At 41.1% G+C, this 25152-nt stretch overlaps 1 protein-coding gene across 2 annotated transcripts; it reads right to left on the bottom strand.

The window, feature by feature from the left end:
* Nucleotides 1-3963: 3963 nt before the first annotated feature.
* Nucleotides 3964-18010, bottom strand: NAPG (NSF attachment protein gamma). 2 transcript variants are annotated; one of them, XR_003987203.1, is made up of 13 exons: nucleotides 17826-17985; nucleotides 15661-15728; nucleotides 14458-14542; nucleotides 13857-13874; nucleotides 13272-13302; nucleotides 12720-12829; nucleotides 12518-12584; nucleotides 11701-11771; nucleotides 10271-10349; nucleotides 9650-9729; nucleotides 8080-8209; nucleotides 5148-7077; nucleotides 3964-5109 (listed from the first exon to the last, which is right to left on the bottom strand). XR_003987203.1 is itself a non-coding variant. In XM_008505521.2 (12 exons), exons 1-12 carry the CDS (start codon nucleotides 17879-17881, stop codon nucleotides 6928-6930), a joined length of 945 nt encoding a protein of 314 aa, XP_008503743.1. In that variant the 5' UTR covers nucleotides 17882-18010; the 3' UTR covers nucleotides 4050-6927. The 2 variants fall into 2 exon arrangements, 1 of the variants encoding a protein (XP_008503743.1); XM_008505521.2 differs by having other exon boundaries at nucleotides 4050-7077; nucleotides 17826-18010.
* Nucleotides 18011-25152: the final 7142 nt, after the last annotated feature.

Here is a 25152-nt window from a genome sequence, read left to right on the forward strand (position 1 = left end):
GAACCAGCACCTCTCTCATCTTGCTGGCCACAATATTTTTTATGTCAGTCAGGGTACTGTTGGCCTTCTATACCACCTGGGCACACTGCTGCCTCACTTTCAGCCAGCTGTCAACCAACACCCCAGATCCATTTCCTCTGGGCAGCTTTTCCTCAGGCCTGTAGTGTTGCATGGGGTTGTTGAATCCCAAGTGCAGGACTCAACACTTGGCTTTGCTAAGGCTCAGACTGGCTCACTGATCCAGCCTGTCCAGGTCCCTGCAGAGCCTTCCTACCCTCGAGCAAATCAACACTCACACCAAATCTGGCAACACACCTGGTAGCAGAACCTCTCCTCCATGTGAGCAGAGCTGTCATGCCAGTCCTTGTCTCTCTCTCTCTCTTTGTAAATGAATTGGAAAAAAGGTGGGTTTTTTGGAACTGCTCCTTTTTGTCAAATTCCTGGAGGAATGCTCTCTTCTATCAGCAAACATACCAGTGCAGGACATCCAACTTTCTCACTCCTTCCATTTTCAGCTACCTTGCCCCTCCCCCATCCATCAACTTGTTGATTTCTATCTTTCTATCCTTATCAGCACTTTTTATGCATGAACCATTTCACAAAATGTTGTGGATGCAAAGAGAGATGAAACTGTAGCAGAATTAGTCAGCCCTAGAGTTGAAAATTTCTATTAAGCTGACTGTTTTATGCACTCTTTACCCACCCTCTGTAACCTGGCTTTCCCTGGCCCACATTTAAAGAAGTGGACAGAAAGACAAATATGTCATGGCAGCTGAGATCTAAATCTCCTAAAGGGCCCAACTGTCGAGTGACAAAACATTCCAGGGGAAAAAAAAAAAAAAAAGCATTTATCTAAGTTTAGGGGGCAGGTGAAAAGGAGATGGGTACCAGCAGAAGGAGGGGGAACGAATGAACCTCTGTTTTCAGGCATCCTAAAAAAAGAAAAACCAAAACCAATCAACCAAAAAACCCAACACAGCATGGGTGACGTCTTCTTCCCTATCACGAGAGCCAGACTCCTGGAGAGCAGCCCCTTGCCTCCTGCCTGCAGCACAATGGACTGACTCCCAGAGTCCAGCAGCAGCTCAGCTCTGGCAGCAGACAGCCAAAGCAGCCTGTGGCCACCAATTCTCCATGGAGGCGGGGAGCAGGAACATTAAGCAGCAGCCAGCTCTGCCAGGCTGCTGGCACCAGCCCTGCTCTCAGGTAAGCTCTCCAGGCAGCCCTCGTGATTCACTGCAGCCATCAGGGCAGGACACAGCCTGCCAGCCCGGGCATGAGGCAAACCATAAGAGCTGGAGCAATGCTGCACCAGCCCCATCTGTGCAGCAGTGCCCTGGGGCAGTCATACCATGGCAGAGGACTTGGACAGCAGGGAGCATGTGGCACCAGCCAGCAATAGAGAAGGCAATGGGTTGGCCCCACAGGACTGATTGCTTCACAATTTCAGGTGGGTGTTTCAAGTAATGAGAAGCAGCAGTGAAAGCAGGGCCCTGTGTAAACCTTTCAAAGCAAATCAGTACTCCAGCTGAGCATACTTACACATGAAAGCTGTCCCAGACAGGAAGCAAAGGCATCCTGCCAGTGGAGGAAAGCCCTTTGCCTGTCCTGTGGCACCATCTAGCGCTACCGAAGCAACAACGCTCTCAGGAAAACAAACCCGCTCCGGGTTTCCACCAAGCTTAGCAATAAAGCAAAACAGAAGCACATAAATACACATCCAAAACATACAAGGCAACTAGCGATAACCCCTTATCACCTTACACACGATATGTCCATCACTTACACACTCCTTCTTTCACTCAAAACGTTTCTGTCGAGTCATCCCAACCAGCTGCATCCCGGCAGCCTGCGCTTTGGAGCCCGGTCACACTCCTTACCACTATTCCCACTGGACTCAGCAGATGAGCCAACAACAGCCACATGTTCCCTAAACGTACGTGCAGCCTTGCAGCTGCCTCTGGCTCCCGTTCCAGGCTGGAGACTACACAGCACATCCACTGGGAATCACAGAAGGGCAACAGTAGCGGCTCTGAAACAAAGACCCAGGAGCCTCTTGGAAGCTGAGGACAGAAAAGCACACACACAGACCATCTCAAACAGGTACATACAAAGCAGAGGTGTTCCCAGATCCTGGTGGTGCTGGCCTCTACAGACCATGAGCTTAGACATTAATATCCCTCACTCACAGATCCCAAGTGATTCCCTCATGCTCCAAGAAGCTACTTCTAATTGTTCAGGGACTGCTTTTTTTTTTTTTCCTGTTTCCTACATGCAAAAAAAAGTTCACTACTTATTGTAAAACTGATGATAAAAACAATGTTTTTTCTAAAAGGGCAGCTCACTCCTTATAATTTTCACAGCTGTTTATTTGCAGCATCTGAGGAATGATTCCTATCACACCGAAATACTTCAGTGACAGATTATTCAGCATTCAAATCTTCAAGGGTTCCAGAATATTTGAGTTTAAAATAGTAGAGAATGTGATTCTTTCTGCAATTATGAAATCTCCAAAGAGTTAGAAGGTTCACATCCTTAAAAGTTGATTAAGCTCTATGGCTTTTCAAATGTTGAAATCTAGCAGATTTTTAAACTCCCCACTGGCTCCAACTGAATTACAAGCTCCCAATCTCATGGATGAAAACTGCTTTGGAATATCTGACCAAAATATAAATATGATGAACTCTAACAAACACAGCAGTCTTAAAATCCACATTTATGCTTTAAATGCTCCCACCCTCTTCACTATTTCTGTATGAATTAAGTATATACAGAAACATACATATCATAGGTACTTTAAGCAGCCAGTTTTCATTGAAATACAAATAACACCTCTACATTATTTATAAGAAAATCATCCCTCCAAATCTGCAACAGAATTACAAATAATAACTTGGAAGAAATATATTCATCTATTGAGCTGCTTAAACAAATATCAGTCCCACTTTAGCACACACCTAAAATGACATGGGTAAAGAATGAACCATTCTGAAACCAAACCGACTTTCCCCTTCACTGCACCCCCAAGTTTGTTTTCAAATCAGCAAAACCTATGACTTAAATAGCAGTTTAGTCACTTAAATGTTCTTGCTAGACAACAAACACTGTCTCTAAAATTACCCTTGCTAAAAATGAATGTTGAAGTTATGATGGCTAAGGCATCCTCCACATTCAACTGACTCAGTTGGTTTAGTGTGGGCACCTCTTGAAGCCTCCAGCAGACCCAGAAGCACATGTGCATCATTTGTTGGTCAGTGTTGATACTCAAAGCATAGTCTGGGGTGAGAATCTCTCTCACATCTCTGCTGTTCCCAGTAACAACATCCTCAGTCCTCTCAGCATATTCAGGTAATGCTTGGAACATACCTGTGTATTATTTCAGAAGACTTCAAGAATTTGCTCCACATTTAATCAGCTCATCTGAGGAAACATGTGCTTTACTTCCATAGCAGATATAAGAATCTATATCATTAGAAACAGTCTTTTTTTTAATCTGTAATTATGCTTTGCATGATTAGCCAAGAGAAAGGCAGACCAAGGACTGGAGAACCCATTATTTCTCCCTGTTTCACGTTGTTAAAGACAACAAACTCAAGCATGACAATCACCCAATGTAACAACTGTGTTTTCTGAATTCAAGCCCTTGGAAAAAGAAGTGATAACAACCTTGATACAGTCAGCAAAGGCAAAATGCATACATACTTTTATTCTAGGTGGACAGAGCTGTCTATGAGTGTCACTATCTCCAATAATGAAAACCAGGAGAAAGATACCAAAAGGCCAGATAGAGAAACAAATAAATAGAGGATAAATAAAATGGGCTGTAAGCAAATGTCTACTGAATAAGCCAAAAAGACTGGACATCACTGACACTCAAACCTGAGCCAAGACTTTTTCTGTGATCACATAATACACCCACAAAACTTGGTGACGAGATCTGCAAAACAATGACCACACACAAAATCTGCTTGAGAATAAATAATATTAATTTTCAAATGGTCGTGCTCAGCAGGACCTCATCAACAACAGGGAAAGCCAGCACAAACATGTCTGTTTCAAGTTTTATTTTTCATGTTGGTGAAACACACAGCCTCTTCTCAAGAAGCAGCATCTGTAGAGCTGTTACAAACACATTATGTATTCTAATACACCATAGATTTGGAAAAAGAACAAATAAAGCACAGGTTTCACACTGCACTTGGAAAAAATGAGTCTTAAGTTACAGATAATTTAGGAGTTTTCTGATTTTACATATACATGGCATTGGCCACCAATCAGCCTTCATGCACAATTTCTTTTTATTTTTCTTATAGTCAACACTGGTTTTAGAAACTTTTTTGCTGTAAATGGTATTTGTTCCATTTTAAATCACTTAAATGTTATTTACACACATGTGCAAATTGCTTTGAAAGATAGAACCAAACACTTACACATAATATACACATAGCTTGTTCTATAGTTAAACATTTACTAAAAGGCAGTTAACATTCCTATAACACTTTCATTGCCTAAAATAGGAGAATAAGTTATATAAAATAAACCATCTTATTTTCAGACACTACCGTTTCTGCAGATTTGGTCTTTGAAGCAACATTGCAATCAAAGATTAAGATTCTATTTGGAAGATCCAGAAAAGTTCCATTCAATTCAATGGCAGCTAAGCATATTTAGAACAAGTTACTTTTGTCCCAGATTTTCCAAACTTGGCACAGGAAAACTAGAGAAAAGCTTTGGGAGTGGCAAGACAGTCTTGCACATCCATATTATTTTTTTTGGCAATATGAAAAGTATGCTTTAAGAATTTAATATATTGATTTTAATTTTTTCTATTAAGGGCCTGTTGGTGCTACAAGCACAGTTTAAATAAAGTCTGCAAGCTCTTTCATAGAAGCACACAAGGCTCCCAAATATTCCTCTTATACATGTCAACTACTCAGATGTATACAATTGTTCACACACACCACACAATAAAACTTACTTCAGAATTGGAAGCAGTAGAAAAAGCTTGAAGAGCACTACTTAGTGTTACCAGTGCTCCTTCCTCCTACATGTGCTTTTTTTTTTTTTTTTACCTGTGATAAAGACTCCCCATAAAAAGTGCACTGTCACCTTCCTCAACAAATCCAGAAATCAGACATAGAGTAAACTGGAGTGAGTTGCTCCAAGGGTGGAAAAAAAAGCTACAGCAGTTCTTCAAAACCACCTTTCATGTATACTTGTAATCAATGAAAAGAAACTCAATTCTCAAAACTGCATTTAGGCTATTTTATAGAAAAGCAAAAACTTGTATATACATCACTAATAACAAAGGAAAACTTGCTGTCAGCACAAAACTGTAGGTGTAGTCTCAAATAGCTTTAAAATCCAAGCTGGTTTTTACATAATAAGATGAGACAGAACTGCTTGTTAAATGCCCATTAAAACATATAATGTGACTTTGCTGCAAACCATGCTGTAGCTTGTGCACTCATCACAATGCTATCAATACTACCCACCCTCAAGGAAAGTGTTAACCCTCTGAAAATTTACCTTCACCAAAAAACACCAGACATCACATATATGTCAGGTATTTGCTTGATAGTTTTGAAGATATCTGATTCCTTAATGTGGCAGAAACTGCACCAACACTTAACACTGTGCTTTTGGTCTATTGTTTATCGAACTTTGGGCATCATGTATCACATAAAAATCCCTATTGGATTCCAAGTGATCTCACCCTAGTGCAGATCTTGACTAATTGATTAAGTTCTTCTGAAGAAAGAGACAACAGGTAAAGCTTCCCATATTGTCAACCTTTAAGCATAAAATGTTCAAACAAATTTAAGACACTACAGAAGTTTAGCTTGCAAAACACAGGATGATTTGAAACCAAACAGAGAAGATGCATTAAAATTTGGTTACTTTGGATTTTTGAGTTAATTTGAAACATGCCAATTGTAAGAGATATTTGATTGAAAATATGAAAGAATGAAATGCCTTCATAAAATAGGGTATTGATTAGTAAATAAACACCTACAACAATCATTAACTCAAACATATAATTGAAACATTCCATGTGAGTTTCTGTTAAAATGTTGTCTTCACAGCTTTACACTCAAGCACATCATCAGCTACCTTCAGTTTCTTTTTTGGTTATTGCATGGTTTACAAACACCACTCAGAAAATGTGTCCACTCCTTCTATTACCAAGATGTACATTACAAACACTATGCACACATGTATTTCCAAAGACTTTAGGTCAATAAACTTTTTAAGATGAAAGGTAAGTGTGTACTTTTAAGCTTGTAAGATAGATTTCAAGCTGGTAGACTTAGTATTTTCCACACCCATTTGGATAATGCTTGCAAAGAATAAAGCATTAAAATAATACTCTGCCATGGAGTAAAAAAAAAAAAAAGAAAAAAATTTGGAAATAAACTGAATGCTCCCCCCAGGGTTTATACCAGTTGAAAATTCTGCCTGGCACAGTCTGCCTTAAATAGTGTTAAATGGGAGACAAATAGCCAGATGCATGATCACGTTTTTCACTCGGAAAACAACAGCAAACATATTACTGGGACCAAAAAGGATCAGCTGTTGAAAACCAGTATTTAAAACTTCGTACCACTCTCCCTGTTCCAGTGCTTCTGGGGTTTTGGTTTCTTTTGGTTTCTAAACTGTGCTTTTAGTAAAAATTTCTCTCAAATTTTTCCTAACAACTGAAGGCAGGGCCCTGAGGAAGCTCCTACCAGGTAAGAAATTTAAGTCCAAAGATGTTTCTAGATGATAGGTACAATCATGCTTTTTCTCCTGCACTGTACCCAGAAGCTGCCAAGTTAATATCAGCATTCCCATATCACAATTGCAATGAAGCTCTGGTAAATCTAGTACCTTTGGATATGCTCAATGTCACAAATAAGTCAGGTATCTCAGACACTCTGTTTGTAGCTAGCATAATCCGCCAGAATATTCATCCTCTTCCTCATCAGCATGAGAGCCCACTGTGGCTGGTCCTCTTGCTTTGTCTTGTGCAGCATTTGGTGATTTCTTCTTGATCCCACCTCCTGGCACCACCAAGGTAAGACCAAGCTTGGCATACTGACAACAACAAGGCAAGTTTAATTTCCGTACTATAACAGAAGTAAAATCCTGTTGAACTACACCGTACAAAATTCACTGACAGACATTCACAATGAGCAAGCAGGTAACATTCAGTACAGAAAATTTATAATGTTGTTTTCAGAGTACATTTTTCCAGCTTAGAATAAGCCTAACATTGGTTCATTTCTTCCCCATCTCAGATACTGACAATGGGATGAGAGATCTATATTGATAATGGCTATTCGGCCACACCCTACATCTTTTGTGATTTAGGATTTATGTAAAAAACAGTAATTTTTCAGTATGCAGCTCTGTTTAAACTAACTAGTAATAGTTATTACAAGTGTCTTTCAGTAAGACTAGTATCTATTTTTCCTATTCAATATAGTAACAAAGTAAAATTAGTCAACATTGTCAAAGTTTGGCACAGGTGGATGCCTCATTCACACCTTTCATATCCTACAAATAATTAAACAAAAAACATAAAACCAAACCAAAACAAAAAATGAGTGAGGATACGAGAACTCCATTACACACAAAAAAGCACTAGTTAGTACCTTGCTTGGGAATAAGCTCTGAAAAAAACTCCAAATATTCAACAATGCTATCCTGTAGGCATCATATTCTGTATTTGTTTAGGGTATTCATATCAGCTATATGCTATTTCCATAGGTAAAGCATAAGCTGCAAACTGTTCTGGCCTTAAGGAATGAAGCAGAAGGGAACTCCAATAAACTTAGCACATCCATAACACACTGCTCTTTCACCTAAGCTCTCCCAGTGTCTGAAAGGAACAACATTGTGGGAATTTACATTGGCAGGCAGCAAAGTCAAAGAACACACAAAGTTCATAGGCACAGGGCAGGATAACAAAGCAAGTCACAACAAATACACAGACAGTGCTCTTCTTATATTCCTCTACTAGAATTTAAAAAATCCCCCATCCTGAGCAAGCAAAACGACTATTTTTTAAAAAATTCAAAGGAAAGACCTACTTACATCATTGTCCATGTATTTGAATAGTGGCAAATTACAGACTTCAGAAACTTGATCCTGATCTTGCTGGTCATACCCTTCTAAAAGTTGCTCTAGTGCTGCACAGTCTTCACTTCCATTAAAACCTGGTATACTAAAGGAAATTCAGTGTTCATTTAGGGAATTTCAGCAATTTAAGTGATACTTGGCTATTCTACTTTTAAATGCTGCTGATAATCAGCAGAGGAATAAGCACCTTTTAAGAATCTGATGGACTGTTTATTCCACAAAACTGCCTATAACCACTTTGATTTCACCAGATACATGGCTCTTATCCATAAAATAGTCAGCCATATTAATCTGCATGCTTACAATAAGACTGCAATCATAGTCAAGACAAAAAGAGATTACAATATTTTAATTTTTCATCACTAATAATAAAAAGTCTCCACCTTAAACACAAAATTCTGTTAAGAGTTTCTAATTGAGGACCTGGAATATATGAGAAAGATGCTCAAAGACTGATCTTTCTAAAAGAGGTAGAGTATAACTCTGACATATGTTCAGGTCATTTTCACTAGAACCATTTAAGTAAAAATCTGGTGTTTCAGTACTTGTTTACTTAACTCCTTATGAAAGCTGAAATGGAGTTGCTGGGATAGCCTCTGAAACCAGGGTGTTAAGCACTAATCCAGATTCTGACATAAGAATTTTCTTAAGTGTGAAGAATGTCCTCTTTATTTCAATGCATTCAACTGGACTCCTTTCCACTTCCTAAATTATCTTTCAATTCTATCAACAAGTTAAAAAATTAATTTAAAAAAAGTTTAAAAATTAATAATAATTCCTGCATATGACAAGGACAAGATCTCCTAGATCAACAGAACTAGAAACACAGTAATTTACATGCTGTGAACTTAATATTTAGATGAATCTATCTCTCAACCTAATCCCAATACTAGATAGTTTAATTGATTATACTGGAAGCTGTTACTGCACATTTTAAGACTGCATTCCATACTTCCATCCTCAAACTTTAAAAATACGATAATGACAAGTTGAGAGTTTCAGCTTGTGAAGAATCTCCACACATGAAATGACAAAAAGATTCTGAAACAATTAAAATTCAGTTAGCAACACCCAGAAACACCCAGGTTTAAATCTGAATATTGGTTTACAATATCTAATCCATCTCTGTTCCATCTGAAAAAAGAAAAAAAAAAGACACAACCCAAAGTATATCAGTAAGGCAAGAATCACAGCTGTAACACTATTCTCCTCAGCTTTTAACATGGGTAAAATCTGGAAGGCCTCTAATTTCCATCTCGATTCACCTGCCACACATAACTACTTGTTTATTACTAACTTTTTATTTTAGGCTCACTAAGAACACTCACCACAGTTACTACAGTTAAATCTTTAAGGAGTGAAGAGAAAGTCCCTATAGCCATATGCCAGGCTATTATTCCACTGTAATTCAACATTAAGTACAGGCTTAAAATTTCTTGACAGCATTTCCATTGCTCTTTCATAAGTACAGACCTACACAAAGAAAACATTTGATTTAGGATAATAGAACATGAAGCAGACTTACCTATAACTTTCCCTCACACATCTTTCTGCAGCAACATAGTCATTTCTGTGAAGATGAACTAAAACTTGAGCAATAGTTTTCTAAACAAAAAACACACAACAAACAAACAACAAACAAAAACAACACAAACAAGACAGTGATTCTTTAGAAATTAACAGTAAAATATGAGAAAAATACTGGATTGTTAATATTTAATGTGAAAAAGGTCCTTATGATCCACAATATTTTTTAAGATCACAAGAGAGTAAGAACAAAGTAGTAAGCCATATTATCAACTAGGACAAAACAGATTATAACCTGTAACATTGTAATGAACTGTTGCACCACGTAATAGTTTGTATAGTTAGTTATTTTTCAGAATGTTTTTCATGTATTCATTGTTTTTTACAGCTCTGGTAGGTAACAGCATCTTAACTTCAATAATCTAGTAGTGAAAAACAAAACAAAACAAAACAAAACAATTAAAAGATTGGGGAAACATACACCATCACAAATTCTCAGCATTTAGCAAGAAACATATCATTGATTCAAAAGGTACATACTATCAGTCAGATGTCAGCTGCTATTAGTTACCCAGAAAAACTTAAACTGCACTATCAGAAACTGTCTATTAGAATTTACCTTATAGCATGTAGGATAATTTTCAATTTCCTTGTAAATACTTTTCTCCTTTTGAAGAGAGAGTGCAGCCTCATCTAACCTAAAAAAAGAGAAGTTCAAAGTATCAGTGCCAGGAATACAGCATAATGAACCTGAGGCTCATTATAAAATGTTTAAACATTATACCAGCAATTTCACTAGAATAAAAAGTAGTACAACTAAAAATCAGCAGTAGATCTTACTAAAAGACAAGACAAGGAAATATATAGTCAGCCATTTGTTTTGCATTTGTGCAGAACATCATCTCTGGTATTCATTCAGAGAAACCTCATTACTCATAATATTGTACAACATGAATGTCCTCTTATGTACATTAACAGATTTCTCCATGTCCTAAGGTTACTATAAGCTCTCAGTAAGTCTGATATCCATAAACTATCAATATTAAGTCATAGTAACTGCTTTTCAGTTTGAACACTCTTTTAATCATCATATTAAAACTTAGAAATTAGCAATAGCACACCTGAGCTATCAAGCAGCATAGCAACCAAGTATTTCAGATGTTCTGAAGCTTTGATCACTGAATTTCACAGACACACTTTCAACTTACTTTGTAAATTTTCTTTTCTGACTACAATTTTGCACTGAAATGAAGTGGTTTAGAAGTAGTTAGAAATCCAGACAATCTCTTAATGGAACTGAATGTCTCAATGAAGGAAGTCTAAGCTCAACTGCAGATCCAGTTTGCTGCTAGCAATTAACAACTAAAATAAATACCCATTGAGACTCCAAGATACATTCCTTAAGAAGTTGAGAATCATACTGCTGCAAACAGATTTCTTTCCTTGCACTAGTCACCTAATTCCCCTGTTTTATATTAAACAGTTATAGAAGACTTTTAAGTACTTTCTACGTGTTAGTGCAGAAAAAACAACAAAAAGACATTGGAAAGGACTGCCCAGGGAAGTGGTGGAGTCACCATCCCTGAAGGTGTCTTAAGAAGAGACTGCATATGGCACTTAATGCCATGGTATAGATGATGTGATATGTGAGGTCAGAGGCTGGACTTGATCATCTCAGAGGTCCTTTTCAGCCTCAGTGATTCTGTGAGAAGTCATAAAAACTGTTGCATGTGCTTTCCAGCTATTCAACAAACAAAAAGCAAACAAAGCTTTACAGCCCATGTTCTCCTATCCCAGAACATAAAACAGTGGTTCCTGGATAAAGATGGCATACCCCACAGAATCAATCAATCTTAGTACAGAAGTGTGTCTCAAAGACGAATAAAGTACCAATATATAAACCAAACAACACCAAGGAAAAAACAAAAAACCAAAAAACCAAAACCAAACTAACAAACAAAAAAAACAGAGAGAAAAAAATACCACTAACAGTGAAAAATCACTATTAAAGATACAACTACATTAAAAAAAGAAGCCACCAAGCTATACCTGCGTCCTCTGACTAGAAGTCTTGATGCCTTCCCTAGCATTTCTAATGCTTGCCGTAAACGTTCTTCATTCTAGAGAAGGAGAAAAAGCATTCATATTTAATCATGAATCATCATTCATATTTAATTTGCATGGAATTAAGACCACAAGACCCTAATGTAAGTATGTTATGTGTAACTTAGAACAGCTGCTAATTATTGTATCAGTAGCTGACACATTCAAAGGAAACGTGAAGAGTATTGGTGCACACAAGTCCCACAGCCACCTCCCACATGGATCTACAGAGCAACGAAACACTAATGGAAATCTGCTAATCTGGAAACATGCAACAACTGATGATAGAAAAGTATGCCAAAGGCAGCAGTGAAAGCCAAATCATCTTCTCATGGGATGGGTAGAGCATCAAGCAAAGTCATCTCTTCTGTGCCTTCAAGGATTTAACTTCCTTACGCTTCAGGACTCAACAACAGACCCTAAAACCTACCCAGCTGGCTGCCCAACACGAGGAAGAAAACTTGACAACATACAAAATGTAGATTCAGTCAAGTCTCCAACTGAGAGAAAAAAAGCAGACTGACTCCTAACTTTTACAGTTTCCTTCTCTACAGCATAAGAAGCCTTTAGCTTCAATACTCAGCCACTGGTGTGAAAGGAAGGAAACATAATATAGAACCTAATGTTAGCCTTTTTCTTAACTTTATAGCTGGCTTGAAACACCAAGCCATTCATTTTTGCATACTTTTTAGGACTGAAAAATTATTTGCTGGTGAGGAAAAAAAAAATCAGAAAGCAAACACCCAAAAAAGCCCCCACTTACTTCAAACACAGATGCTGCTTGCTGATAGAGCTGCACAGCTTTCTCTGGGCACACATTTTCTATTATCCTGTAATAAACATAAATAATTTCTCTTCAGATGAAATAGTTTATTTACTTAGAAGCATCAAAAAGACAAGAAAGAATACCAAAGACATACCCATGCCCTGTGCATGCATTTTAGCCCCCAGTATCCCAGACTTACTTTCCAGCCCGTTCCAGTGCAATAGCTGCTGTGTCTGGTGTCCCATTCTCCAGGTACATCATACTGGCTTTCTCAATCAGCTGAACTGCTTCAGGGAGCCTCTGCATCTCCTGCACAACAGCCAGAGAGACACTGCTATCACAAACTGTACTTCTGCAAACTATAATAACCTATTTATTAAGATTTTAATCTTTCTTTACCAACTCTTACAACTAGTGAATGCTGACCACCAACTTCACAAAATTCACTTTTGTGTACCAAACCTTCAGGTAAGGACTGACTTTGTGGTAGCTTAGAGCAAAAGCAGCACCACTTTTACATTATCTTCTGAAAGGAGACCTTTACCCTTCGTTCTACAAAAGGAAAAGCACTTTTTTCCCCCAGGTACAAATGTCACTTCCCTAACCAATTTTGGATAATGGTGGGGACTAAATCAACAGAAAAATACCACTTTACTATACTTTTCGCTTACATATATTTGTAAAATGGTCCAGTACACAACATTCTTCACTAGAACAGAATTTTTTAACAAGAACTAGTACTTGAAAGTACCTTTAGCATCATACCAGCTTGTTCATAAGCTCTGCAAAGAAAAAATGTACAATTTAGTTAAATAAGGTGTGTTTTAGCAAGTTGAAAGAAAACAGCAAAAGTTACCATGCATCAGCTATCACCTGTTACTTTTAGTGCTTTAAAGGTGTTTCAAGTGTTTTACTTAATAAGACAGCGCCCATGTAATATTATCTTCCACAAATGAAGTACTTTAGCCACACTGCCCACTTAAAATCTATTCTTATCTGATCCACAAGCAATATTTGGATTATTTGTCATTATCTGTTTGTTTTGAAGTACTTGGTAATTAAAAAAAAATTATAACATCAACCATACAGAATTTCAAAATTACAGAAAGTTAATCTAAGAAAAATTACAACAAAATATGCTCAAGAACAAACTTATCATTTCTTCAGATGACCAGTGGAGGTTTTCAACTTCCTAGCCCGCACTTCCACTAAACTGATTCTGAAACACCAAAATCACTTGGGCCATATCATTTAGTACAAAGAGATCAAAAGGAATGTTCATTCTTGTACCATGTTAGAAAATTTCTTGCAGATTACTCAGTGCTTCTGTACTTACTTGGCAGCATGGAAGAGACTGGAAGTAACAATGTCAAAGTCAAGGATAAAAACCACAAAAATATAATGCAGAAAAATTATTAGTATACACTATCTTATACAGGTACTACTTCCAAAACAAGGAATCCCAATAAATTGAATGAAATCTATATTTGCAGGCCAGGTGTCCAAAATATATGCTTCTAACAACAGAATAAATGCAATATACCAAATGATAACTGCCTGTACATCTGATAAGAAGCACATTTACTAAAAATATGTTCCTAGTTACCAAACACTACGACAAGTATTGTCATAGTGTCAGAGCTGCATTTATTTTATACTATCCATTTGTAGGTATTTAAATAAAAAATTAAAATAACGATGCAGTACCTAGATATCTCAGGCACTGTTGAGCCTGTTTCTGTTACCAGAAACACAGATTTTCTCACAAAACCAGTTCTTCAGTATTCCCACTCAGGAACAGTCTTTTAAAGGATCATTTTGTTAGACTTACAAAATGCAGATATACATTAAAACATCTCCTGCCAAACCCTTTGCCCCATTTTAAATAGCAAGTATTCAAAAAAAAAAAAAAAATTAACAAGTCAGTGAAAAGATACGCTTTGTTGTTTTCATGTGCCTGAGCTTCCCGTAAGCAGGCATCCTTTGCCTGGTCAAACTGCTTGGCATTCTTGAAGGCAACAGCTGCAAGAAATCAAATGAAGTTCTTACTTACAGCTTGTCATTTTCCTTGCTTTACCACTTCTATTCAATTCATGTCTAGTTTAGAAAGATCTCACAACAAAATATCCCACAACAGTCTTCCTTGCTTCATTAGTCAGTTACCACTGAAAATATTTATTGTCAACGACACTTTCATACCACCACTGTACCACACATTCTGCACAATGTGTTCAGCTGGGTTTTAGAACTCATTAACTCTGTATTTTAATTATGGAATTGCAGGAATGCATACATATACGTATATAGTTTCAATCATTAGAGGCTATAAAAATCAGTATGGCAGGAATAGAAATGTAGCATCAACAGTGAATACTTAGAACAACTTCCCCAACCCAACCACTTCTGGTACAAATATGTATTTTGATCTCCATTAGATTGATATGATAAAAAAGTAGGATTTAAAATAAATTTTAATTTACCAATGCCCTAATTGCTGTTCCAGGTCTTTATATTTTTTGTTCAGACTTAAACGAATGTGTAATAATGCCTAAAGTAAGAAGCAAAAAAATTTTTGTAGTAACTACACAAAGAGAAAACTGAGAGCAAAAAGAAATCAACCAGTAAAAATTTTATATTCAGTGTGACAATTGCAACAGGAAAGAAAAAAAAAAGGGGGGGGGAGAGAGAGATGGGAAAAAAACACAGTAAAACAACCAAAAAACCAAACAAACCTGGCAGCATCTCAGCATCACTTCCTCATTGAAACATTCTTTGTCAGGACATACTTCATAAGATGATGAAAAAGCAAAGTTTTAAAAGCAGCTCAAATATTTGTGGTGGTTTTGTAGGCAAAGTCATAGGATTAGTGGGTGGACAAGTGAAAGAAAGAAAGCTTTATTTTTATCACATGTAGAAATATACAAAGTAAAAGTCATAAGCTGGAAAAAAAATTGTTTTGACAGCTGTTTTAGATCTCCAAGTACGATCTGAAATTTATTTCACGTGCTATTAAGAGTATTTTGTTTGTTGTTCCATCTTACTTTATCTTCTCAACAGTTTTACTTATACACAGAAGCACAGTTAAAATAAGAATACTCTGAAAACATAAATTATGTGACCATATTTACAGCCATGCATACCTGCCTTCCCATATTCTGTAGCTGCACTGTCATAATCTGGTTTCCACTTTAAGAATCCAGTTTTCAGACTGAAATGCAAGAAGAAAGGCCTATAAATAATTGGTTAAAAATTTATGTATTATCCCCAAAGCTCTTCACACGTATTTAAAAATTTTGGTCTACCTCTGAAAAGGAGCAATTATCTATATACCAATACTATGGTGGTAACACTACTATGAAAATAAATGCCAGCATTGTAAGGAACTGCACCAAAATTCTCCCATAGTTACACCCATCACCCTAACATGCCTCTACTGTTCCCAGAGAAACTCAAGTTCAGCTCCTGAACTGTAAAAGGCCAACAGAAGAATAATACTTCCACTTGCCCCAATACAGTACCTCAAGATGCCTAATACCACAAGACATGACAGTATCTTTTGTCACAGACCACAAAATTCCCAGTGTTCCTTTATAGTAATTTTTTGCTGCTAAGGATTATCAAAGACTTTCCACTGAGTTCACAAATGAAAGAATTTACTTACAAACACAAAGACTCACAGGTCATTTATATGTCTAAAATGGAGCATGACACTGAATCATGCCACACACACAAAAATATATATATACATGAGAAAATATACATTGCAAAATTGGGTGAGTCATTAGGCAATGTCAATTTCAATACTATGACATCCTCACTTCTGAAAAAAAAAAAAACCTTATAAAAATTACCATAAGTTTAGAGTGCACTTCTGTAATTGTTTCAGGCAAGCACTTCATTAAGCATATACTTAATATTGAAAAAAACAGTTGTTTATAGATCCTGTGTTGGTGGGCTTTGTTTTCTTACTTGAATGAAAGCCACATTACCAAACTGTAAAGCAAGCCTTTAGAGTGTCTTATTATTATCAGAGGCAAAGCCTCAAAGCTGAAATACACAAGCTTTAACCTGCAAACAGTTTAAGGCACCTTTTATTTCAAATGTCTTCCAGGTTAAGCTTAAAATGAACTTCAATGAAAGGCACTTTTGGCCAAGTAATTTGAATAAGATACTCTGACACCATTTTGTGCTATTCTGAGGATGTCTCTCCTCTATCACAGTTTATACTTCCCATTATCAGGATTTCTGGGTGGCCTGTCATGATTCTTACTAAAATGACAGCACCATTGAATCAGTTGGCTTTGTTACAGCTATGCTGTGGTCTGTGAAATTGAGACTTATGAGCAAAATTACTATATTCACATTAAAAGACTGTCATATAAATGTTAAGCTCTCTCAGCTAAACATCAGCAGAGATCTTTGAGGCTACCTAGAAAAAAAAAAAAACAACACAGTTTTCTCATAGGCAGGAAGCAAGCAAATATTCTATCTCAGCAAAGTTAAGCTCTCTTGTTCCCCACAGTTCATGTAACTCTTTTCTCCAGTTTGTCTGCCTCCTGCTACCTTCAGCAGAAGTGACTGCCCTCGATCTCCAGTTAGGGTCACAGCAATAGAGGCTACTTCATGGCCCTAAACTTATCAGCCTTCATGTCTCTGAGCCCTACCGCCTCACAGACACGAGATTTTAGCTTGATCCTCCCAGTTTAGCCAAGAAAAACGCCCTTTATTTCCCACCCCCGATGAGGAGGGGACGCCTGAGAAAGAAGAGGGCCCGGGCAGCCACCTCCTCCCGCTCCCTGCACCATCCTCCCCCAGTCCGGAGCTTCCCCTCCCCTTCCCCAAAGGTCCCACTCGCCTGACACACACTGTACCTCCCTCACCTCCCTCCGCAGGGTCGCCACCATCCCAGGAGCTTCCCCCGTCCGCACCACTCCCCGCGAAGCACCATGGGAGCTGTAGTCCTCCCGAGGCCTCCACTCCCACCACGGGCGCCGGCGAGAACTACAACTCCCAAGAACCACGCCCTCCCCCCCCCCGCGCCGGCCAAGGGATGAAGAGGGGTTAACACAGCCGCAGCCTTCAGCCGGCAGACAGCAGCTCCAGGACTCGGACGCCGCGGGAGAGGGCAGCTGCGGCGGCAAGCAGCGCGCTGCGCGGAGCCCTGCCCGAGCAGGAGGCGATGCAAAGCTTTCATAGGGCAGCAGAGCCAGGCGGGCCTGACAGCTCGGGCGGTGAGCTGGCAGCCATCGCACCCACTCGCCAGCCTCCCCCACCTCCCGACCTCCCTCTCCTCCCCTCTGCTCACTATTTCTCCGCTTTAGCGATGTGCTCCAGCGCTTCGTTAATCTTCTGCGCCGCCATCTCGCCAGCACGTCGGGCCTGCCTGACCCTGGGCCCTACCCGGCACTCCGCCTCCCTGCGCTGCCGCTACGGAACGCAGCAAGGCTCAGTGGGCGGCGAGGGGAGGGGCGCGGGACTCCGCCTCCTCACGGCGCCTGCGCAGTGGCGGTGGGCGGGCGGTGTCCGGGCGGCGATGGGGGCTCTGTGGCGCTGTAGTGGTGGTGGTGGGAGGTTGTGTTGGCGCAGCTGCTGGCGTGGTTGTGAAAGGGGTCACAGCTCCCAGTTTGATGCGGAAGGCCGTCTCTTTCCCCGAAAGCTCTGTGCGTGGTGTCGCCTGTGCAGGGGCTGCCCGCAGTGCCGGGGAGGTTGGAGGTAATAATGATGTAATGGTGAGGTGATAGCGAGATGCTGATGTAATAAGGAGAAGCACCCATTCAGTTAAGAGAGACTTCAAGGACTTGGGGCAGCTGGTGAAGGGATCATGAGCCCAATTTGTGTTCTCCTCCTCCATCCCTCTAGTGACAGCGATGGATGAGGGAACTAACTAAGGGAGATGCCACGGGTTAACTGATGGCTTAGGAACTGGTGTTGCTGGCAGGGTTTTGGGTTCTTTGACCATGGGGCGAATTCCATGGTACCTAATGCCCTCAAACCAAATGGGTTTCATCTGTCTAGCTGAGGCAAAAGGACTATTGCCCGTAAGTTGGCAGGGATGATCAGGAGGGCTTTATACTAGGTTTGGAGGGGGAGGTGTTGGAGAATCTTTGGAAGAAAATGGACATGTGAGCAATCCTGGCTCATGTGGCTTTAGCCAGAGTGAGCTGAGGACCTTGAGGCCCAGCTGCAAGGTTACTAAAAGATCAGCTACAGGCAAAAGATACAGGAGTTGGCAGCAGAAAAGAATACCAGGGTGGGAAAGCATCCCATAAGACAGCACATGAACAATTGTATTTAACCAGTTAGATAGTGCCCTGTGGTATATGAAGAATGTGTTGTACTGATCAGCAATATGCTTATATTATGTTATGTTATCAGCCTGACTGTGTATAAAACGGCTACTGCTACTCTCAATAAATGGCAATACTTTGATTATATTAATCTGCGTGTTGTCCACTGCACTCTTCCCAACAGGGAGGGGATTAAAACCAGGCTCTCCAGAGATGAGCCCAAGGAAAGCCCGAGTTAAGAGTGAAATCAGCAGCCCAGCCGAAGTGCATGTACACCAATGCACACAATATGGGAAACAAACGAGGAGCTGAAAGCCACTGTGCAGCAGGAAAGCTGTAATGTAGTCTCCATCACAGAAACGTGGTGGGATGACTCGCATGACTGGAGTGCTGCCATGGGTGGCTACAGACTCTTCAGGAGGGACAGACAAAGGAGGAGAACCTCCCTATAATCCTGGAGGAAACAGTTATTGACCTACTCAACCACCTGGATCTTCACAAGTCTATGAGATCCACCCAAGGTTGATGAGGGAGCTGGGGAAGAGCTCACCAAGCTGCTCTCCATCATTTGCCAACAGTCCTGGCTCACTGGGGAGGTCTCATGTGGATGGAAGTTGGCAAACATGCCACCAATCCACAAAAAGGGACAAAAGGAGGACCCAGGAAACTCCAGGCCTGTCAGCCTGACCTCTGTGCCTGGCAGGGTTATGGAGCAGAACATCCTGGGGGCAATCACACAGCACCTACAAGTGGACAGGGTGTCAGACCCAGCCAGCACGGGTTTAGGAAGGGCAGGTCCTGTCTGACCAACCTGATCTCCTTTTATGCCCAGGTGACTCGCCTGGAGGATAAGGGGAAGGCTGTGGATGTGGTCTGCCTGGACTTCAGCAAGGCCTTGGACACCATCTCGCGTAGCATCGTCTTGGAAAAGCTGTCAGCCCAGGGCTCAGACAGCAGCACCCTGTGCTGGGTTAGGAACTGCTGGAGGCCCCCAGAGAGTGGTGGTGAACGGTGCTGATCCAATTGGTGGCTGCTCGCCAGTGGTGTCCCCAGGGATCAGTGCTGGGCCTGGTTCTGTTTAATATCTTCATCAATGATTTAAATGAGGGGATTGAGTCCACAATTAGCAAATTCGCAGATGACGCTAACTTGGAGGGGAATCTGGATCAGCTGGAAGGCAGGAGGGCTCTGCAGAGGGACCTGGACAGACTGGAGAGTTGGGCTGATTCCAACGGGATGAGGTTCAACACGGCCAAGTGCCGGGCCCTGCACTTTGGCCACAACAACCCCATGGGGAGCTCCAGGCTCTGGACAGAGTGGCTGAGAGCAGCCAGGCAGAAAGGGACCTGGGAGTCTGGATTGACAGGAAGCTGAACATGAGCCAGCAGTGTGCCCAGGTAGCTGAGAAGGCCAATGGCATCCTGGCCTGTATCAGGAACAGCATCGCCAGCAGGTCCAGGGGAGGGATTCTGCCCCTGTACTCAGCACTGGTGAGGCCACAGCTTGAGTCCTGTGTCCAGTTCTGGACCCCTCAGCTCAGGAAGGAGACTGAGGTGCTGGAGCAGGTCCAAAGGAGGGCAAGGAGGCTGTGAAGGGATCCAGCACAAGTCCTGTGAGGAAGGGCTGAGGGAGCTTGGGGTGTTCAGTCTGGAGAAAAGGAGGCTCAGGGGAGACCTCATCACTCTCTACAACTCCCTGAAAGGAGGGTGTAGCCAGACGGAGTGTCAGTCTCTTCTCCCAAGCAGATACCAGTAAGACAAGAGGGCATGGAATTAAGCTCTTCCCTGGAATGGGCTGTCCAGGGAGGTGGTGGATTCTCCATCCCTGGAGGTTTTTAAGAAGAGACTGATGTGGCACTCAGTGCCATGGTCTGGTAACCACAGTGGTAGTCGATCAGGAGTTGGACTTGGTGATCTCAGAGGTCCTTTCCAACCTGGATGATTCTGTGATTCTGTGAGGTACCTCCCTTGCAGGAGCACACAGCCCTTTCTTGTCTGAAGCCAAGAGAAGGTTTTTAGAAAACAGGAATGTGCACAGCCCTGTGTTTCCCAGGCTTTCCAAAGGGAAGTCAGGTTTTGCTAGAAATGCACAACTCATGGACCAAAAGCTTTTCAGAGTCCTGCTTGCCCTGTTCTGAAAGAAGCCTTTGCAGGCCTTCTTGCTGAGGCATACTCCTCTGACTTGCCTGGTACCTGTGAAACAAGAGGCTGTCTCCAGCTCAGATTGGCACAGAAGTCTAAAGCGGAAAGCATGAGTTGTGGCTGAGCACCCCAGGGGTACCAACACAGGCTATGAAATTATGCAAGATACCCAAATAAGACACTCACAAACTGCATTAAAAATCTAGTGTCTGTGTTACTGCCCGTACATCCTGTTCTCTTGACTTTATATTTTTTTATTAAACTGAAACATTCTTGAGTAACAGAAGAACAATGAGTGATCTCCAAATTTGTATTGTCTTCCAGTAATTAGAATATGAGAAGTATTTATCAACTCAAGAGACAAAGCAAAGTGAGAAGCTGTCTAAACTTGGAAAACTTTTCACAGCACAGGAGTTGCTGGAAGGCTGCATTGTTTACAGGAACCAGAGCTTTGTGGTTGATTCTGCCTTAAATAGCAAAAAGAAGCAATACTTATGTGATTTGTTTTACTCTGAGCAGGCATCAAACTCACAGGTCTGAATTGCTCTCCCTTTTCTGTTTCTCACATTACCTTAATGGCATGGAAAACTTAATTTTCTTACTTTGGTTCTTCCACTGCACTTGAGAATCTATCATCTGTTGCAGGTGGTGGAAAATCCCCACTAAATCTTGCATAATGTTATTCTGTATCCTAGAAAAAAAAAGTAGGGAAAAAGTTTTATGTTTTCAAAAACAGATGAGTGGTCACAGGAGTACTGGGAGAAAGTAGCTCAGCTTGTATAATACGTCTGCAAACAGGTTTCTGGCAAACGTTCACTGAGGGGAGGTAAAAAGCAGAGGAAGGTATCATTGAGAGATATTCCTGTGTCATCACATATGTCTTTTCTTTGCCTTGCTGTGGCTTCAAAAATAGATTTCACCTTATGACTACAGGCTTGCTGAAGTGCTTTTCAAATAAACTTGCATTCGCTGGGAAAATGAAATCTTAGAACTACAGCATCAAAGGATAGAATAATCTCAGAGTGTTCTTTGGAAGCACCCGATTACTGAAATTTTGTCTGTGTGTTTGTTTGTGCTGGTGCTTCTAGCCTACTGTATTCCCTGGGTTAAAAAAAGCTTTTCACTGTCTAGTGAAATTACACATGTGTGCTGTCTGGTTACACTTTATATGGAAGGACCAGATGAAAGATTTCCAAGGCTAGTATTAAATGAAATAGGATATTCCTGGGTAGCTTTTATTTTGTAGACATGAAACCTCCGGAGATTTTACATCTGGGAAGGATCATATCACGGCATCTGGTGCTTGGCTGTGAATTAGAATTTGATGTTGAAAAATGATCAGGTACAATGTGAAAAAAATTTACGTTGATACCAGTTGGAGTGACAAACTTTTTAAAGTGTAACCTTACAGGTTTTGTTTACTGTGCAGATGTTAACTCTGCAAAAAGCTCTACCAGTAGAAGCCATTTGTCATTAACCAGTCCTCAGCTACCCATCACTACACCTTGCAGAGGCTTTGTGTCTCCCTTCTAAGCATTTATTCACATACACTATAGCAACCAAAGGACATCTTCTTATAAAAAATTGCTGCATAAACTGATATACCCTGCCTGAGGCGGTGTGCTATTGGACCTGATGGTCACAAATGCAAGTGAACTCATCAGGGATATTAAAGTTGAAGGCAGCCTGGGCTGCAGTGGTCATGCACTAGTGCAGTTCACTGTCCTAAGGGATTAGGAAATAATTCTATGCTTAGATTAGAAGCATAGTCAGGACTATAGACTTTAGAAAGCGAACTTCCAACTCTTCTAGGAGTTAGTAAATAGGACCCCATGGGATATGGCCCTTGGGGACAAGGGAGCAGAGCAGAACTGGCAGGTCTTTAAGGATGCTTTCCATGGAGCGCAAGAGATCTCAACCTGAAAGCGTAGGAAACCGGGCAAGGAAGGAAAGAGCCCAATGTGGCTGAGTCAAGATCTGCTGGTCAAACTAAAGGGCAAGATGGACCTCCAGAGGCAGTGGAAGAGGGGACAGGTATCCTGGGAGGAGTATAGGGACATTACCCTGTTGTGTAGGGAAGAGGTCAGGAAAGCCAAGGCACAGCTAGAACTGAACTGGGCAAGAGATATAAAGAAAAAAAGAGAAGGGCTTCTATAGGCACATAAACCAGAAAAGGAAGGTTAAAGAAACTGTGCCCCACCCTTGATGAGCCACAGTGGTGAACTGGTAACAACAGACGAGAAGAAGGCTGAGATTCTCAACAACTTTTTTGCCTCAGTCTTCACTGGCAACCCCTCTCATGTTGAGAGGGATCTCATGTTGATGGCCCACAAGATGGAGACCAGTGAGACAGAGATCCCCCAACTGTAAGTGAAGACAAGCTTCATGGCCATCTGAGGACCTGAAGATATACAAGCCCATGGAACCTGATGAAGGAATTGGCAGATATAGTTGCCAAGCCACTTTCCATGATATTTGAAAAGTCATGGCAATCAGGCGAAGTCCCTGGTGACTGGAAGAAAGCCCATTTTTAAAAAAGATAGAAAGGACCCTGGGAACTACTGACCTGTCAGCCTCACCTCTGTGACTGGGAAGATCATGGAACAGATCCTCCTGGAATGCATGCTAAGACACATGGAGGACAGGGAGGTGATTCAAGACAGCCAGCATGGCTTAGCTAGGGGCAAATCCTGCCTGACAAACCTGGTGGCTTTCGACATTGGAGTGACTACATCAGTTGACAAAGGAAATGCAGTGACTGGACTTCTGACTGGACTTCTGCAGGGCCCTTGACACAGTCCCCCACAATATGCTACTCACTAAGTTAGAGAGATATGGATTTGATGGGCGGACTGTCCAGTGGATAAGGAATTGGCTGGAGGGTCACATTGAGAGGGTTCTGGTCCCAAAGTACAGATGGAGACCAGTGACAAATGGTCCCTCAGGGTTCTGTACTGGGACCTGTACTGTTTCATATTTTTATCAACAATATAGACAGTGGGATCGAACGCACCATCAGCAGGTTTGTAGATCACACCAAGCTGAGTGGTGCTGTTGGTAAGCCAGAGCTATTAGAATGTCATCCAGAAGGACCTGGACAAACTGGAGAGGTGGGCCCACATGAACCTTACGAAGTTCAACACGATCAAGTGCAGGGTCCTGCACCTGGGTGGGAAAAATCCGTGCTATCAGTACAGGCTTGGGGATGAGGTTCTAGAAAGCAGCCTTACAGAAAAGAACTTGGGGATGCTGATGGACAAAAAGCTTGGCCATGAGCCAACAGTGTGAGCTTGCAGCCTAGAAGGCCAATCCTATCCTTGGCTGCATTGAAAGAAGCCTGGCCAGCAGATCAGGAGAGGCGATTCTGCCACTTTGCTCTGCTCTGGTAAGACCTGTCCTGGAGTATTGCATCCAGCCCTGGAGCCATCAGTACAGGAAGATCATGGATCTGATGGAGCAGGTTCAGAGGAAGGCTTCAAATATGATCAGGGGACTGGAACACCTCTCATATAAAGAAAGGCTGAGGGAGCTGGGGTTGTTCAGCCTGGAGAAAAGAAAGCTCTGCAGAGACCTAATAGTGATCTTCCAGTATCTGAAGGAGGCCTACAGGAAGGCTGAAGATGGACTGTTTTCAAGGGCCTGTAGAGACAGGACAAGAAGCAATGGTTTTAAACTGGAGAAAAGTAAATTTAGACTGGATGGTGGAAAAATGGAATAGGTTGCCCAGGGAGGTAGTTGAGGCCTCATTGCTGGTGATATTCAAGGCGAGGCTTGATGAGGCTCTGAGCCTCAACCTGATCTAGTTGAGGGTATCCCTGCTTACTGCAGGGGGCTTGGACTAGATGAACTTTAGAGGTCCCTTCCAACCCAAATTATTCTATGATTCAATGATTCTGATTTTGTCTGATGTTTAAAAAGCATCTGTGTGAGAAAGAGGCTAACATCTGGAAAGAGACTGAAGGCAGGGAGGCAAGGATGGCACTTTCCACCGTAATGGCTGGATCCACACACAGCCCTGGCAGAAGGACAGCTCTTCCTTCAGAGAGCTGTGGATAGCTGTAAGAAATCATCAGTACAATCGTAGCTAAATTTGTTTCCTAATTAACTCTTAACTTTTCTTTGCTGTTCATATCTCATATTTTTGTTCAGAAAGTCAGGGCTGACTGCCATGAGTTATGTTTTAAATAAGGTACTGAATTCTATC

Source organism: Calypte anna, chromosome 2, assembly GCF_003957555.1.
Source record: "Calypte anna isolate BGI_N300 chromosome 2, bCalAnn1_v1.p, whole genome shotgun sequence".
NCBI classification, from domain to species: domain Eukaryota; kingdom Metazoa; phylum Chordata; class Aves; order Apodiformes; family Trochilidae; genus Calypte; species Calypte anna.

Coding starts and splice junctions, on each gene's coding strand:
- NAPG (XM_008505521.2), bottom strand. CDS start 17,881: ATGGCGGCGCAGAAGATTAACGAAGCGCTGGAGCACATCGCTAAAGCG. Junction 15,729..17,825: donor ATCGCTAAAGCGGAGAAATA/GTGAGCAGAGGG, acceptor CTTGCATTTCAG/TCTGAAAACTGGATTCTTAA. Junction 12,830..13,271: donor AAGCTGGTATGATGCTAAAG/GTACTTTCAAGT, acceptor GCTGTTGTGCAG/GAGATGCAGAGGCTCCCTGA.